General features: G+C 32.9%; 1 protein-coding gene across 1 annotated transcript in view; it reads left to right on the top strand.

Moving 5' to 3' along the window:
• Nucleotides 1–15,863, top strand: part of LOC106680526 (cilia- and flagella-associated protein 58) — a 42,815-nt gene that overhangs the window by 18,336 nt on the left and 8,616 nt on the right. The window contains exons 10-16 of the mRNA XM_067046082.1: nucleotides 990–1,185; nucleotides 1,321–1,429; nucleotides 2,866–3,044; nucleotides 6,775–6,947; nucleotides 13,370–13,532; nucleotides 14,941–15,165; nucleotides 15,396–15,506. Coding sequence (XP_066902183.1) covers nucleotides 990–1,185; nucleotides 1,321–1,429; nucleotides 2,866–3,044; nucleotides 6,775–6,947; nucleotides 13,370–13,532; nucleotides 14,941–15,165; nucleotides 15,396–15,506 — 1,156 coding nt within the window. The remainder of the gene's footprint in view (nucleotides 1–989; nucleotides 1,186–1,320; nucleotides 1,430–2,865; nucleotides 3,045–6,774; nucleotides 6,948–13,369; nucleotides 13,533–14,940; nucleotides 15,166–15,395; nucleotides 15,507–15,863) is intronic.

Below are 15,863 nucleotides of genomic sequence, written 5' to 3'. Positions count from 1 at the left end.
GTACTATGCTTTAATCAGATACTATTATGGTACTATGCTTTAATTAGATACTATTATGGTACTATGCTTTAATCAGATACTATTATGGTACTATGTTTTAATCAGATACTGTTATGGTACTATGCTTTAATCAAATACTTTAATTGATGTTATGTATTTAATTTATCTGATTGTTCCTCAAGCAGTCGTCCTAATAGTGTAATTAGGTCAAGTAATTTATAGGGAAAAATTATAGTGATGCTAAAAAAACATTTGTAATCTGTATTTATTTTTAGTTTTTTTTTGTGGAATAAATTTTTTTTCCTAGAAATAATATGGCAGCACACCTCATGTATCAGTGCCCATTTTGAAAAATGCTAAATTTTTTAACCCAAAGGTGGTCACTGGTCCATATTGAATACCAAAACTGTTCAGATGAGTTTTCTAATACTAACAATAAGCTTTTTAATGACTAATATATGTTAACAATAAGCTTTTTAATGACTAATATATATTTTTAATTTTAGAAATGTATTTATTTATAACTCTGATAATTTTTGAACTTAATTATATCAGAATTAAAGTTTACATTAAAATTTAAATGTTTATTATTGTTAAAAAATATTTACATTAACTATTTATTCACAAAGTTAAAATGATTAAAACTTAATTACTACTGAACAGCATATTTATTTATTTACATATTTCAATTAAATTTTTTATAAAATATTAAAAATAAAATATATATTTAAGAAAATTGTTAGAGAAAACAGCTTTTTTCCTCAGCATTTCTCAATTGAGAATTAAAAACCTGCAGTAGAGGAAAAAAAAATTAAAATTGACAAAACATGTTACAAACACTTCTTGCATACATTAATATTTGATTTTAAATGTTTTGTTTTATGTTTATATTGGTGTTAATTAACAATAAGAACTTTAATTTTCTTTATGTAAAATTTTCATTTTATAATATATAAAATAAATACTTTAAAATTATTTACTCTCATTAGGGATATGAAAGAAAAAATGATTCTTGAGCAAAATTTTGAAAAAATGAAAGAAGACTTGTCTATATCTTCTTTTGATAATGTAAGGCTCCACAAGGAATTAGATGAAAAGATGGCAGAGGTGAAACAAATGAAAAACTTATTACATTCTGTAACAACAGAGAAGAAATATCTTTATAAAAGGTTACTTGAGTCACAGGTATTTAATAAAGTTCGAAATATCAAATTATAATTTGATATGATGGTGAATAAACCTTCAAAAGATATTTAAATAATCATATTCCGTTATATTGACTAGATTATTAGTAAGTAAATTATGATTTATAAATTTTAGGGACAGATAACAGATTTACAGTCTAAATCTAAATATATTTTTCAAGAGATGGAACTAGTAAAAGATCAGTTGCATAAAAAGCAGCTAGACTATGAAAAACTACAAACTAGTAAGTATTGATATATTTTTATTTTTAGTTTTGTTGTTTGTCAAGTCATAAGTTAATTTTTATGAAAGATAACATGATATTTAATTTCAACATGCTGTTGCTTTTATTATTATTGCTTTCAAAATTGGTCTCCTTTGAAATACTGCTTTTATTCTTGATTATTTTCTAGGAAGTTGTTTATTCTGTACATTATTATGTATTAAGATGGTAAGGTGAAAGAAACTTCCGTTAGAATATTATACTATACACTACATTTAATTTGACTATGTTTTGGGGTGTTTTTTCCATCTTATGGTATTATTCCTTACGGTCGATCCAGTTTCTTTCTGAAGTTTTGTGGTTTACAGTTACATGATTAAAAAGTCTTACAACATAATGCTAATTTTATTGGAAAAACAATTAATCATTTTAAATATACGTTTATTCAAATATTTATGTCAAAGTTCCAATAAAATTAAATAAAATATTCCATATCCAATTTAAACTGTGTAAAAACTGCTGAATTAACTCTGCTAATATTTATTCTTAAAATTAGTATTACTCTGTAATTTTTTTTTTCTAAGTCATTGATGTACAAGTTTACTTTTTCTCTGTTTAAAGACCTACAAACTACTTTTTATTATGCATTAATTATTCGTTTTTTTTTTAATTCTCTATTCTAAGGCTATAAAGCCCATCAAATATTTTTGCAATGCTGCTCTAAAGGAATGTGTATCACCATAAATAAATAATTCATTATTTTTATTATATTTGGAACACCTTAAGCATAAAAGCTAAAAAACATTTTGGGCTTTAATTGTTCCACTATTAAGGTTAAACAACGAAATATTTATCTTGGAATATCTTGTTTTTTATAGAACATTTTTGTTTCTACGTCATTATGTATTTTCTATATGTTGCACACTACCCCTACCTTTTAGGCAATATAGGCAATTTTTTCATCTACTTATTTGTATTATTGCTCGAAGATAAATAGTTTATAATTACTAATTATGGCCAATCTATTAAGCGCTCTGTTCATAATTATTATTCAACATAAGGTGATAACAGTGTCAGGGTAATAAAATAAAATTAAAAAATAAATAAATAAAAAATAAAATTAAATTTCAACTCGTCTAGACAATACCTATACTATGGGCAAGCTTGAGGGTGAATATGGGTGGTTTCAAAAACTAACCTCTGAAAACGTTAAGCCATATTGTTGTATTTACAATATATACATATCACACCATTACTATTATCTACTTTTCATGTATTTCTTTTTGAATGAATTACCATGATTGGTATGAGTTTCCAACAGCCCACAACAGAGGTTGGTGTTCTTTTCCTGAAAGTGGAGTTATCTAGTTCATGTTAAAAAATATTCTTAATTATTTGTTAGCACCATGTTTATAAATTAAAATTAACTAATACAAGTTAAATTTTATAACAAACAGGCAACAGAAAAGATGTGTTTACAAAGGACACTATGATCTTCAAGTTAGACAGCTGCAATGATAACAGAAAATCTCTCTTAAAAACAATAGAAGAAAAAGATATGGAAATAAAACAACAAATTGATGTAATAATAAAAAGGGACGATCATATAAAAGAAATGCAATTGGAGTTGGAAACGGTATAAACAACAGTTAATTTTTTAGTTCCATTACAAATAAATAATATTGAGGAAAGTTGCCTATGTTGGAACATTTCCTAAACTTAATTTATTCTAAATAATAATGATAAATAAAAAAAAACAATAAAATTTTTTTAAAATTTGTATTGTTAAAACCATTGTTTTAGCTAATTAGTTTAGTTTCAATCACGTTTTTATTTATAAAATGAAATTTGAAAAAAATTTTACAAGTATATTGTAATAATAAAAAATTAATTATACAAAATAAAAGGAATTTTAAATAGTTCTCACTTAATTCTCATATCTCAAGTATAGCTTTGGTTCAAATTAAAAGCTTTAATATTAAATAGGTAGGAGAATTTTATTTAAATTTTATAACATGATTGACTCAAAAACTGGGGGAATGTTTCTAGACAATTAGAACAGACACTTTTACTACTAATAACATTCAATTAAATTAATATCTCTTTTACAAATGTATTTAATTTTAGGTAGTAGAACAAAACTAACCAATTTTATAGAATCTTCTTTTGATAATTATCTCAACACTGACTGTTGGCAATCTTTCTGCAAACAAACACAAATGAAATATAGCATTGGTTCCCTAATAGTTTTCAACTCACTTCTCATCCACCAAAGTATGTTATTTGGTGATCCAAATAAAGAGTCCCTTTTTCTTCTTGGGTGACTCTTTGATGTCTTCTTTTTCTGACTCAAGATGTCTACCACTGAGATTAGCTAAGGGATCTCCAGGATATCCAGCCTCTAGAGGATGTCATCCATCTCCGTCTAAACACTAAACAACGAATGCCCAAAACCAAGTTTTCTTTCTTCCCCTTCTCTAGGTGTTAGTTCTCAACATAGATTTTGTAACACTATGGTTTTGAGGCTTTTCTTATGATTTCCTTTATGAATAATTTCCTTTAATACTTATTCCTAACTTCTATTTTTTCTAAAATGTACTGTAATTTCAATTATGATAGCGGGTTAAAATAAAGTTTTTAAAATATTTGAATCTGCTCAACATGACTGCGATTCAACGAACTTTTTACAGGTCTCGTGCTGCCATCTTGGCTTTGCACGATATCTTTTGTGACTGCATATTTTACTTATGAACATTGGTTAGCTTGCTTTTAGGTTTAATACTAAAAATAAACATATTGAAATGATAAATAAAATAAAACCTACTAAAAATCATTTATGTATAAAAAATAACTATTTGCTCATAAAAGAGGATATTACACTATGTATCATAATATCCTCTTTTTGGATAAAAAAATTTATTTTTTATGTATAGATGATTTTAGTTAGGTTTTTATTTTTAAGTAACAATGTTCGATATTGTTTATTTATGTTATTGAACCAAAAAGCAAGCTAACCAATTTTTATCAGTCAAATATGAAGTAAAAATATGTTATTCATAACAAAGAAGATGGCAGCGCGTCCTTCTGATGTCTGTTGAATTGTTTGTGTTGAGAACATACATTACAATTTTTCAACTTTTGTTGTTTCTCTACCATAATTATAGAAAAAGAATAACCTAAGAAGAAATAGAAGAAAACAACAATTATCAATAAAACATTTACATTATGAATCATAGCAAGTAAATTAGAGTGATTGTACTACAATCGATTTTTTTTTTAATCAACGCGTGAACGCTGAAGATAGAAGAAAGGAAACAGGCACTTTGTTGTTTGGACACAGGAGAGGGATGACATCTCCTGGATGCAGGAGGTCCTGAACATCCTTTGTCTCTCTCGGTGGTATACATCTAGAACAAGAAGACATTTAGAATCATCCATGAAGATAAAGCACTCTTTGTTTGGATGTTTGCTGAGAAGAGTAGAGGACCTATATTTACAGTCAGTGTTTGATTTGTGAGATAGAAGATAAAGAAACTTCAATCATCAAATGAAGATTATATAAATTGGTTAGTTTTGCTCTACATAAAATTTAATTACATTTGTACAAGAAGCTATTCATTTAATTAAGTATTATTAGTAGTTAAGTGTTCTGATTTCCTAGAAAACCTGCCCTGATATTAAGAGTCAATAATGTTATTAAAAATAAAATAAAATTCTCATATCTGTTTAATATTAAAGCTTTTCATTTGAACTTAAGCTATACATTAGATATGAGAATAAGTAAAACCTATCAATTTTCCTTTTATTTATTAAAATAAGCCTTGAATATTACAATGTATATATGTATGTATTAATCTGCATAGTAGAAGTTGGAAATGTATTACATAGCTTTGATTGTGGTGTTTTATTCTGGGAATAACAGCTTTCAAGATAAACCAAGATTAGGTCACATTTTCAGAAAAGGTTAATACTGAATTACTTTCAGATAAGATCCTCATGACTTTAGCCATCCAAGCCCAACTGGCGTAAATAAGTGAAAATGATAGCCTGTATTTTGAAGAATAATTTTGATGTGTAGATTTCAAACTGAAACACTCAAACAAAAATGGCGGCCATTTGGAAGCCGGAGGAAATAAAGATAATTTTTGAATTTACAAAGTATCAAGAAATACACCTACAAAAGTATGATTTTTTTCTGAGGTTGTCAGGCAATCGATGCTAAACCACTTTAAATGGATAGACCGAGAGTGGCAAGTGAAATAAAAAAAAAATTATTGAATGCATAAAAACTTTCTTAATGACCTAGTATGGTAATGCCAGTTAATAAAATATATGTTTACTCATAATTAAGAAATTAAAAATAAAATAGATAGTATAATTTTGGCAATTGGTTTATTTATTTTGATCTTGTGTAACTTAAATTGTCTCAGTTTCAAGTTCAGTAAAATATTTATAAAACTATCAATAAACTCCTTTTTAACAAAATAATACAACTATATAAACTAAATCATCAATAATAATGACAATAAAATAATGGAAAAGTAAATTAATAAGATTTAAATTAAATTTCACTGAAACATTTAATCTAAGACTTGTTAATTAATGATCATGAGCTCTTGTTTTCTAAAACATGCGGTAATGTACAAGGTCTGTTCTAACAACCACTTTTGAATGTCAAGAACTGTACAGTGCATGCGTAGCAATGATTTTAAGAGGGAGAAACCTGTACTGCACATGCTCCATACTGTTCTTGACAGTCAAATGTGGTCATTGGAATTGACCTACAATAACTTTCTTTTGTTTTTCAGTTTCAAGTCAAATTCAATTTATAAACCTACAAAAAGTTCATATGTCAGCTGATTTCATTCATAGATTCAATGGTATACATGGGTGTGTCAATAGTCATTTTGGTTAAAAATCAGGTATTTAAGCTTTATTTGGCTAAATATTACATTTTATACATTACATAATTCTTATTTAAATTAAAAGAAAAGAAAATATTTAAAAAATAGTGTTTTGAAGTGATATTCTAGGGGAGCCCCCTGTGGTCAAAGTTTTAATGAACTGATAAATTAAATATTCATTTCATAATAACGAAAATAACATTGGAAACAGATAAAAATTTATAATGGTTAGAAACATAATCAACTGGAAGTGTTTTTGTCATAGCATATTGATAGGGTGATTTGAACCTCATAGTGATAACGGAAATATGCTCTTATTATAATTAACACTTGAGATAAGTAAGTGATCTAAATTAAGCAACTTTCCTCTATCTAGCAGGCACGGGCACTTTAACAAGTAAATAATAAATAAATTAATAATAAGTTTTGTAAATTATTTTATATCTAACAATTCCATTTTAGTTGAAAAGACAATCAGGAGATTTGAAAACAGTAATACAAAAGAGAAATGCAGAGTTATCATTAGTGTATGAGAAAACAAACCTAATGACATATATTTTAAATAATGGTGAAGAACAATATCAGCAAAGGCTGAAAGACATAGAGCTACTAAAAAAAGAAGTTAGAAAACTCAGGTATCCTTTATTGATTAAGACAATCATATATTATTTTTTCATTTTGACTTTTTTAATCCTCCGAACTAAGCAGCATTAGTGTAATTCCAACTTCATTTTTCACAAATACAGAAGTAGTTGTGCACAATAATCTTTTAAAATTTAGAGGAACATAAAAAAAAAAAAAAAGGCCTGGGATTTCTTGGAAATTAATAAGTATTGATATTAATTTGCTAGTATACAAATTTTTCTTGTTGTTTATAACCCATAAAATCTGATACATAAATTATACCAAATTTCATTTAAAAAATTAAAAACAAGTAAAGTAAAAAGGTAAATTAGTGAGGGATCGTCTTTCAATAAAATCTGCATAAATTAGATTATACCAATTTTTGTCCAAATATTGTTTGATGATCAGATTAATTTAGGGGCAACTAAATATCACCCATGGATCGAAAAATTGATTTAGTGGCTGGTTATCTTATGAATGAAAATAAGTGGACTTTGAATAATTGGGCCAAAATCACAGAATTAAGTTTTCAGTATATTTATAACAGCATTAAACTGACATAATAAATCTAAATAGGTACTCAAAATAAAATTAAACTTGAAACCAAAGAAAGAAATTAAATTTGGCCAAACTGAAATTTTCTGTTTCTGTCTTAACGATTAATGAAATCAAAGATGGTTGCTTTTCAATTAGAGCACTCAAATATGCCTGACAGAGCATATTACTAGGGAAAGGAAGGTCTTCACTTGTTTGAAGTGGTGACTATATTATTGATGTATATGGTGAAAATATTCGAATTATTTTCAATTATGATTAAGGATGTGATCCTTAAATATTCTGTTCATTTCAACCAAAATAAAGAGAAAACTGTATTTTGTTTTTTATTCAATGGTTGTCAAGAAGAAGATTAGCAAAATGGATAGTAGCCAACATGAAATAAGGCGGATCTGGGAAATTTTATCATAGCCAAATCTCGTTGCCTAATCTAACTTACTATTCATTGAGGAAAGGTTTGGAGGAATTCTTTTGCTTATAGCTGTTGTTTCAGAGTCCGTCATAATGAAATAAGGATTGCTCTAGCCAGATATTTTAATGGCTACATTATTCTCAAGGGACCTATAAACCGTCAGTTGGAATGACAGTAAATATTCTGGGGGTGAGGTTAAGATAAATTGATTACAGAGAAAATTCTGTAATTCCGACTATAGAAAATTTGAAGTTGAGGGGGCACTGAGGAAGCTGTCTTGTTCACTTTCTATTTAAATACATTTAAAATTTTGAATAATTGGATTTCAAAATTTTCCTCATAATTCATCTGTCTTAACTTTGAATTTTGAAAGCACCTTTTTGATTTTACTGTCATTGACCATGTGAGGGTCACTTTCAATAGAGCTTAGTATTATTACAATTTTATTATCAGTATTAATAATATTAATTTTGCTTATAAACAGGATTTCCCATTGCCAACATTGCTGGTCAAGTCTTCACTGGTAATAAGTGAGACAACTTAACAAAATGCCCACTTACCTAATTTCATGCTACAGTTTTTATTTTATAAATTTGGAATGAAATTTTTAAAAATTCTTTTATTAAAATTGAAGAGATCTGCTTTGATACTTCCAATGTCATTACAGTACGCCGCTGTGTGAATGGCTATGGTACCATGTGCCTGTGACAGCAGTGGAAATATAACTGAAACTGACTGCAAAGCAAGTCATTTACACAGTGCGGTTTTACAGCCATACACTGACTGTCACAGCTACTGCTATGGTGTAAATTATATTAGAGTTACTATTAAGAATGCTTAGGCCTACTGTCACAGCTACTACAGTGAGGTTTTACAGCCATACACTGACTGTCACAGCTACTGCTATGGTGTAAATTATATTAGAGTTACTATTAAGAATGCTTAGGCCTAAAGGAATGCGAAACAAGGTTACCTTGGTTTGATGAAGAATGCAGAAGCGTAACAAATGCGAAAAACGTCACCTACCAAGCTATGGTGCAGAAACGGTTCACAAGGGGACCTACAGAGGAATACCGTAAAAGGAGGAGGGATGAGAAGAAGATGCTTAAGAAGAAAAAGAAATTATGGGAGATGGAGGCATTAAAAGAAATAGAAGCTCACAAGAGTGCGAAAGAAAACAGACTCTTCTTTCAGAAGGTGAACACTGGTAGACCCCTTTCAAGCCTAAAATTCAAGCATACTGAAAAGAAGATGGGACTCTCTTGAACAATAAGGATGAGATACTTCAACGGTGGGCAAGGCACTTTAGTGGCCTGCTGAATAAACACTACTGAGCCCAGAATGGGAAAATGAAATGATGAAGAACGTGAAGAGGATATTGAGCCACCAGATTTAGAAGATGTGGATGCAATTCAGAAAATGAGGAACCATAAGGCACCAGGCGAGGATGGATTGCCGGCAGAATTGTTTAAATATAGTGGAGAGGAACTCCATAGGACACTTTATGACTTGGTCCTCGAGATATGGGTTCAACAGAAGATGCCTCAGCAATGGAGCAGTGCTTTGACATACCGACTTCATAAGAAAGGAGAACAACTGGAATGTTCTAATTACAGAGGAATATCGCCGCTCCCCTGTGCTTACAAAGTATTCTCCAATATCCTCTTCCAAAGGCTGACCCTGCATGCAGAACAAGAAATCGAGCAGTACCAGACTGGCTTCAGGAAAGGGAAATCTACGGTGGACCAAATTCATACCCTCAGACTAATCATGGTAAGGGCCCATGAACATAAGATCCCTACCCACCACTTGTTTGTGGATTTCAAGAACGCATATGACACTATCAAGCGCCCTATGTTATACGAGACAGTCAGAGAAATGAAGGTTCTGGGTGCCTGGGCGCATCTGTCTGGGTGCCTCCTGCAGTTACCAAGCTGGTCCAGCCCTCCTGGTCTCAGTCTGGGTCAGCTTCATCTTCTTCTGGTGGCTCGCCGATGTTGGGCGGTCAAGTCCTTCCCATTGTGAAATGTGTTGGGCCCACCACCTCCTTCCGGATGGAAGTGAACGGATGTAAATGAACTCCCTGAAGAAGGGATAATTCTGTTCTTCCATCAACCAGGGAAAGTCCGACTCGGCGAGGGCGAAAATCCCGGTCTTTCTCAACAGCCTGGCTCGATGTCCTTCCAGGGCGGAGTAATCCATTATTACATGTTCTGCTGTTTCAGGAACTCCGCACGTGAGGCACCGGGGGTCGATGTTTTTTCCAAAGTTTTGCAGCTTTCCCCGAAACCCCCCGTGTCCTGTTAGGAACTGTGAGACCCAAGTCTGGGATGACCCATTTAGCCTTCAGTCTGGAAAGGACGGTAGGGAAGAATTTTCTCAAAGTAGTGCCCTTCTGGCTTGCTACCATTCCACTTCTGTATTGAGTCCTCCCGCAGTATTTTCTTCCACAAGTTTGGGAGTCTCGCCGATCCTCTCTCGGAGCTCATCCGGCAGTGCTTCCAGTCCCTGCCTCTTTACTTCATATTTAAGGACATCCTCCCTGAGGATGAGGTCCAGGGGCATCGCTGCGACTAGCACCTGCACTGCCTCATGTGACACCGTTCTGTATATCTTCGTGACCCTCAGCAGAGCCAATCTCTGTATGGTGGCCAGTCTTCTCTTCTGTGTCTGCGTGAGGTTTCGGCTCCAGGCAGGGGATGCATACCTCAGAATACCCAAGATCACACCTTTATATATGGTCGTCGTTGCAGGGTACCTGAGGCCCCAAAATGCACCCCCTATCCTACTTAATCCATTGAGTGACAGTGTCACCCTGTCCTTTAGATACACTAGGTGAGAAGTGGCATCGAATCTTCTTCTTATCTTCACACCAAGATATGTCACCTCCTCACCCGGTCTAACCCTCTCTCCTTTTATATCCAGGGTGATAGGATGAGCCCTGTCCGTGGAGCCTCTTATGAGTATGGCCTGAGTTTTTGCTGCTGCCATACTCAACTTCCTCCTCACGCACCACTCTCCCACGAGACTGGCACACCTCTCCGCTTCTGTCTTTAGTCTGGATCTACTGTTCTTGGCCACGATGACTGCCAGGTCGTCGACGTTGGCTGTGGCAAGGAGCCCTTTGTCCTCCAGTTCCCCCAGCAACTCATCAAATACCAGCTTCCAGAGAGCTGGTCCTAGGACCGATCCCTGGGGACATCCTCTTTCGATTTTTCTCTCGACCTCGTAGTAGTTACCCCTGATCCTGACACTCCTGTTATTGAGGTAACTACCTACGAGGGAGTATAGAATACTGGGGGTGTCGAGATCTTGCAACCGCTGCTGTATCAGCAGCGCATCCGTAGTTCCCCTGCCACGGGTCGAGCCAAACTGCCATGGATGACTTCCAGCACTTAGGACTGGTCTAAGGCTGTGGACGATCATATGCTCCAGAACCTTACTAGCTACTGGGAGGAGGCATATTGGTCGATAGGAATTAGGCGTTTCTTTATCCTTACCACCCCCCTTGTAGAGCAATCTCAAGTCTGCAATCCTCCACTTGTTTGGAAAGTACCCCTTATCCAAACACTCGTTGAATATATCCAACAACTCTTCCTCAATATAAGGGGCACTGTTCTTGAGGATTGCAGCATCTATGCTATCTAGTCCTGGAGCCCTCCCGATCCTTTGTCTGTCCACGGCAAGACGAAGGTCCCAAATATCCCATGGTGGGCATAGGTCGGTACCCGGTGAGTATAACGTGGTGCGTCTAACCATTCCATCATCAGCACTGTCCTGGGACGGATCATCCCTAGGGTATGTGTAGTCTATATACATCTGGGCAGCCTCCTCCATGGTGGTTGCCTGGACACCTCTCACTCTAATAGCCGTCATCACTTGTAACGGCTTAACCTTTCCCAGTGCAACCCTGTACGGGTTACCCCAGGGATTCTTTTCTGATTCCTCTACAATAAATTGGTCCCAGGACTTTTTCTTCTGGCAGCGCACTCCGTTTCGGTATACCTTATACCTATGCTTGGATTCTTCTCAAAGTGCAGGCCTCCTCTCGTCGTTTCTGCACTCCTGGTACCTATGCTTGGCCCTGTAGTATTCTTTTTTTAACTGCGTCAGAGCTGGCGTCCACCATGGAATCGTACATACTCTCGCCCTTCGGCGTTGGAGGGTCATCTCCTCCCATTCTCTGTCAGCCAGTATTCCCTCCAATTCACTGGAAAACGCTCTCCAGTTCACCGATCGAGTCACAAAGCCCTTATCTACTTCTGGGGCACCGTCTTCCTCCTCCACCACACTGAAGGCTATGACCAGGTGGTCGGAGCTCGTGTCTGACCGTAGGGTCCAGTCTACAATACGCTTTACTATGGGAGCTGTGGCAAGTGTCACATCTATCCAACTCTGGCCCCGGGCCCCAACAAATGTGAGACCAGAAGGCTCATTCATGATAACTAGCTGCCACGCAACCCGCATACAGTCTGAACACTCCTATGAATTTTGCTCAAATAAAGGACTAAGGCCAGGAGATGCTCTAGCATACCTCCTGTTTAATTTAATCCTGGAAAAAGTAGTGAGAGAATCAGGTTTCCAGAATAATGGCACCATATTCAACAGCTCGGTTATGCTGATGACCTTGATATAGTGGCACAATCTTTTACTGCGCTTACCGAGTCTTCCTTGAGCCTGCAGCTTTCTGCAGCATGCATGGGTCTGGCTATTTATGAAAACAAAACAAAATATATGTACATCGGAGGAGCCAGATCCCAGGAGAGACAGGTTATCGTAGGAAGCTGTATCTTTGAGAGAGTGGAGGAGTTTCCTTACCTTAGATCTCAGGTCACAGCAACAAAAATGTTTCCACTGAAATAAAGCGGGGGATCATAGTGGCTAACCGATGCTATTTTGGTATGTTGAAACAATTCTGGAGCAAGCTCATTAGCAGGAAAACAAAGGTCCATTTATATAAAACTCTAATTAGACCTGTCCTAACATACGCCTCCCAGACACGGACCCTATCCACACAGGATAGAAATAATCTGCTGGTCTTTGATCTGTAAATTTTGTCTGATTTGTGGTTTGTTGTTAAACACATATCATAATTTTTCCAAACAAAATTTTAATAACTCAAAAATATTTATAAAATTATGTAGTATGCATTCATCATCTCTTATTTAGAGAATATTATATTCAATCATATCTGAATATTTTGCAATTAATTACACAGTTTTGAAGAGAAAAACAGTCGTTGGACATGGGAATGAATTGTTATTTTAATTAAAAAATATGAAACTGGGTAAAATTGGAGTTAAAAAAATTATTAGTAAAACAATATGTACATAAAATTAAAGGACATTTTATTAAAAATTATTTATCTTAAATTAAAAAAAAACAAGAAACATACTGAACTGAAAAATACAAAATATGTTTGATTTACTTATATATTTTTAAATTAGTATAAACTTTGTTTTGTAGGACTGATAAGAAGCTTCTGACAAGCCTTGCAGAAAATACTCCCAACCTCAGACTAGAGATGTTTCATCTCCATAAAGACTTGTCAAAAGAACGCCAAAAATGTCGAGCATTAGAGGAGCAAATGGAAAATCCTCTGAATATCCACCGATGGAGGCTTTTAGAAGTGAGTTAGTTTCCTCATAGTAACTCTAATAAGCTATGCAATGGTTAGTATTGAATACATTTACAGTTCTAAGTTTTAATATCCCAAAATGCATATCCACAAGCTATGCTAAAAGCCATTGGTCTGTATGTCTAGGTCGCAAATATTTCTTCAACGCATAGCTCACTTTTTGGTTTTTATTATATATTTTTTGTAAGGTTTCAGCCATAGATGCCTGTTTACCAAATCGTTAACCCTGTTAACAACAGTTAAAAACTTGTTTTCCTGTAGATTGTATCACCAAATAGGTCCTAAATATTTTGATAAAATTTGCCTTAATTCTTTTCTCTAAATTCCTTTAAATTTTTATATAGTATATCTCGTAGAAGAATTAGGAAAAAAAGTAATATCATTTTTGAATTAATCAAGAATCACATGGAACTTACTATTTAAAGGTGATTTAATTTCCTATTAAAAAAAAATTGTCTCAATTTTAAAATTTTTCTTATCAAAGACTCCTCAACTAATTCATAATAAATTTTTCTAAGGCAAGATAAGATCAGGCCTAATTCTGGGTTTTTATGGGGTGGGTGTAGTATGGAAGGATGTGTATGGAAAGATTTCTTTCTATAATTATTGGTGTTATGATCTTCAGAGTTATTAATTGTTATACATCAACCAATACTCGCTGTTAGTGAATATTTTAAAGATAAGTAAGTAAGCAATACAAAATGAATGTTATTTCATTTTTCTCAGTTATACAGTTTTTGAGCTGTTGGCAAAATGCAAATGCTTGCATCTACTGAAGTTGGCTCACAAAACTGTAGAGAAATATGTTATATATGTTGAGACGTTATGAGCAAAAAAAATTCTCCAACTTTTTTTATCTCTTAAAACATGAGAAGGTATCAGAAAAGATGCCATGTATCAGACTTTGTATCCATGTTTAATTTTTCAAATTACTTGAAAACTGTACATTACTCAAAGAACATATGTTTAACATTATAAGATAATTCAAACCTGTAAAGCTAATTTTTATTTTAACTTACGTTAGGAAAGTCGTATGAGTGGGCACATCATATATTTAAAGTAGCTAGTATTAATTTAACAGCTCCTAATAATAAATGATGAAATTATGGTTCTAAATTTATTTCAGAAGTTAATCATTAGTCTATCACAGGATTGTAATATATACTTTTAATTAATATTATATTATCTTCTTAAAAGGGTTAGATATTATTCAGTTAATAATAGTAAACAACTATTATTTAGGTCTTTTTTAGTGTGATGATGATACATTAATTGTTTAGTATTCAGTATATTAATATTTTACTAATATGCACTTATGCCCAAGTGTTTATAGACACATTGTCACTTATTAGTGGTAATATAAATTTTTCACGAATAAAAAAATATTTAATGATTCCAGGGCAAAGATCCAGAGAAAAAAGACTTGATAGAAAAAAATCAAATTCTTCAAAAGAAATTATTGCGAGTTGAACAGGACAACGGGATCATCAGAGAACAATGCGCTAGCATGGAGATGCTTTATCATAATATGAGAACTTATCTCAACAGTCTCCCTGGGCGAGACGCAGTTCAGTATTTGGAGACGGCCAGGCACAATTTGAGAGACAAAACTAGAGAAAACAAGGTCTTCGATATTTATTTCGTTTTTGATTATATCATGCATTTCTGCTATAAATATATGTTTTTTTTCCCGCATCCTTTTAAATAAAGGTGTATAAGGTGTGTGTGTAAATAAGGTTCAGTCATAGGTTATGACTTATAATTTTAATTTTGATCCCCAAAACAGGAGTTTAATAAACCAACTTCATCCTTTCATCACTTGTCACCAGTAATTCTTGTATTATTTATTTATAGGTACTGTCTGCAAAGCTGGCAGCTTATCAGAATGAACTAGCACTGCTTAGGAGACAGATGGAAGAGATAAAACGAGAATCTAATGAAATAAAAGAAAAGTATTATGAAATGGTAAGTCGATTTAATAAATTAAAATAAAATATTAATATTTTATGATTGTTAAAGAAAAAAGGAGCAATACATTACAATAATTTATACGTGAAGAGAGGAAAAAGATGCTGAACATTTGTAATAAATTTTAATCAATTTAAGCTAAATGATCTAATACTTATTCAAACTTAGTAATGTTAATTTTAATATTATATATATTGTCGGTCACAAAGTTGAGGACCACCAACAAAGGCCTGACCTTTTGAAATACTAGAAAACAACTTTAATTTCCTGGGAGGAGGAATCGCCAATGCCTTATATATAGCTATATATATATATATATATTGTAATAATTTTAAAAAATATAAAATTAAAATA

This window comes from Halyomorpha halys, unplaced genomic scaffold, assembly GCF_000696795.3.
Source record: "Halyomorpha halys isolate HHAL.00 unplaced genomic scaffold, Hhal_1.1 Scaffold265.1, whole genome shotgun sequence".
Taxonomy (NCBI): domain Eukaryota; kingdom Metazoa; phylum Arthropoda; class Insecta; order Hemiptera; family Pentatomidae; genus Halyomorpha; species Halyomorpha halys.
This window is presented reverse-complemented; position numbering and strand designations above follow the sequence as displayed.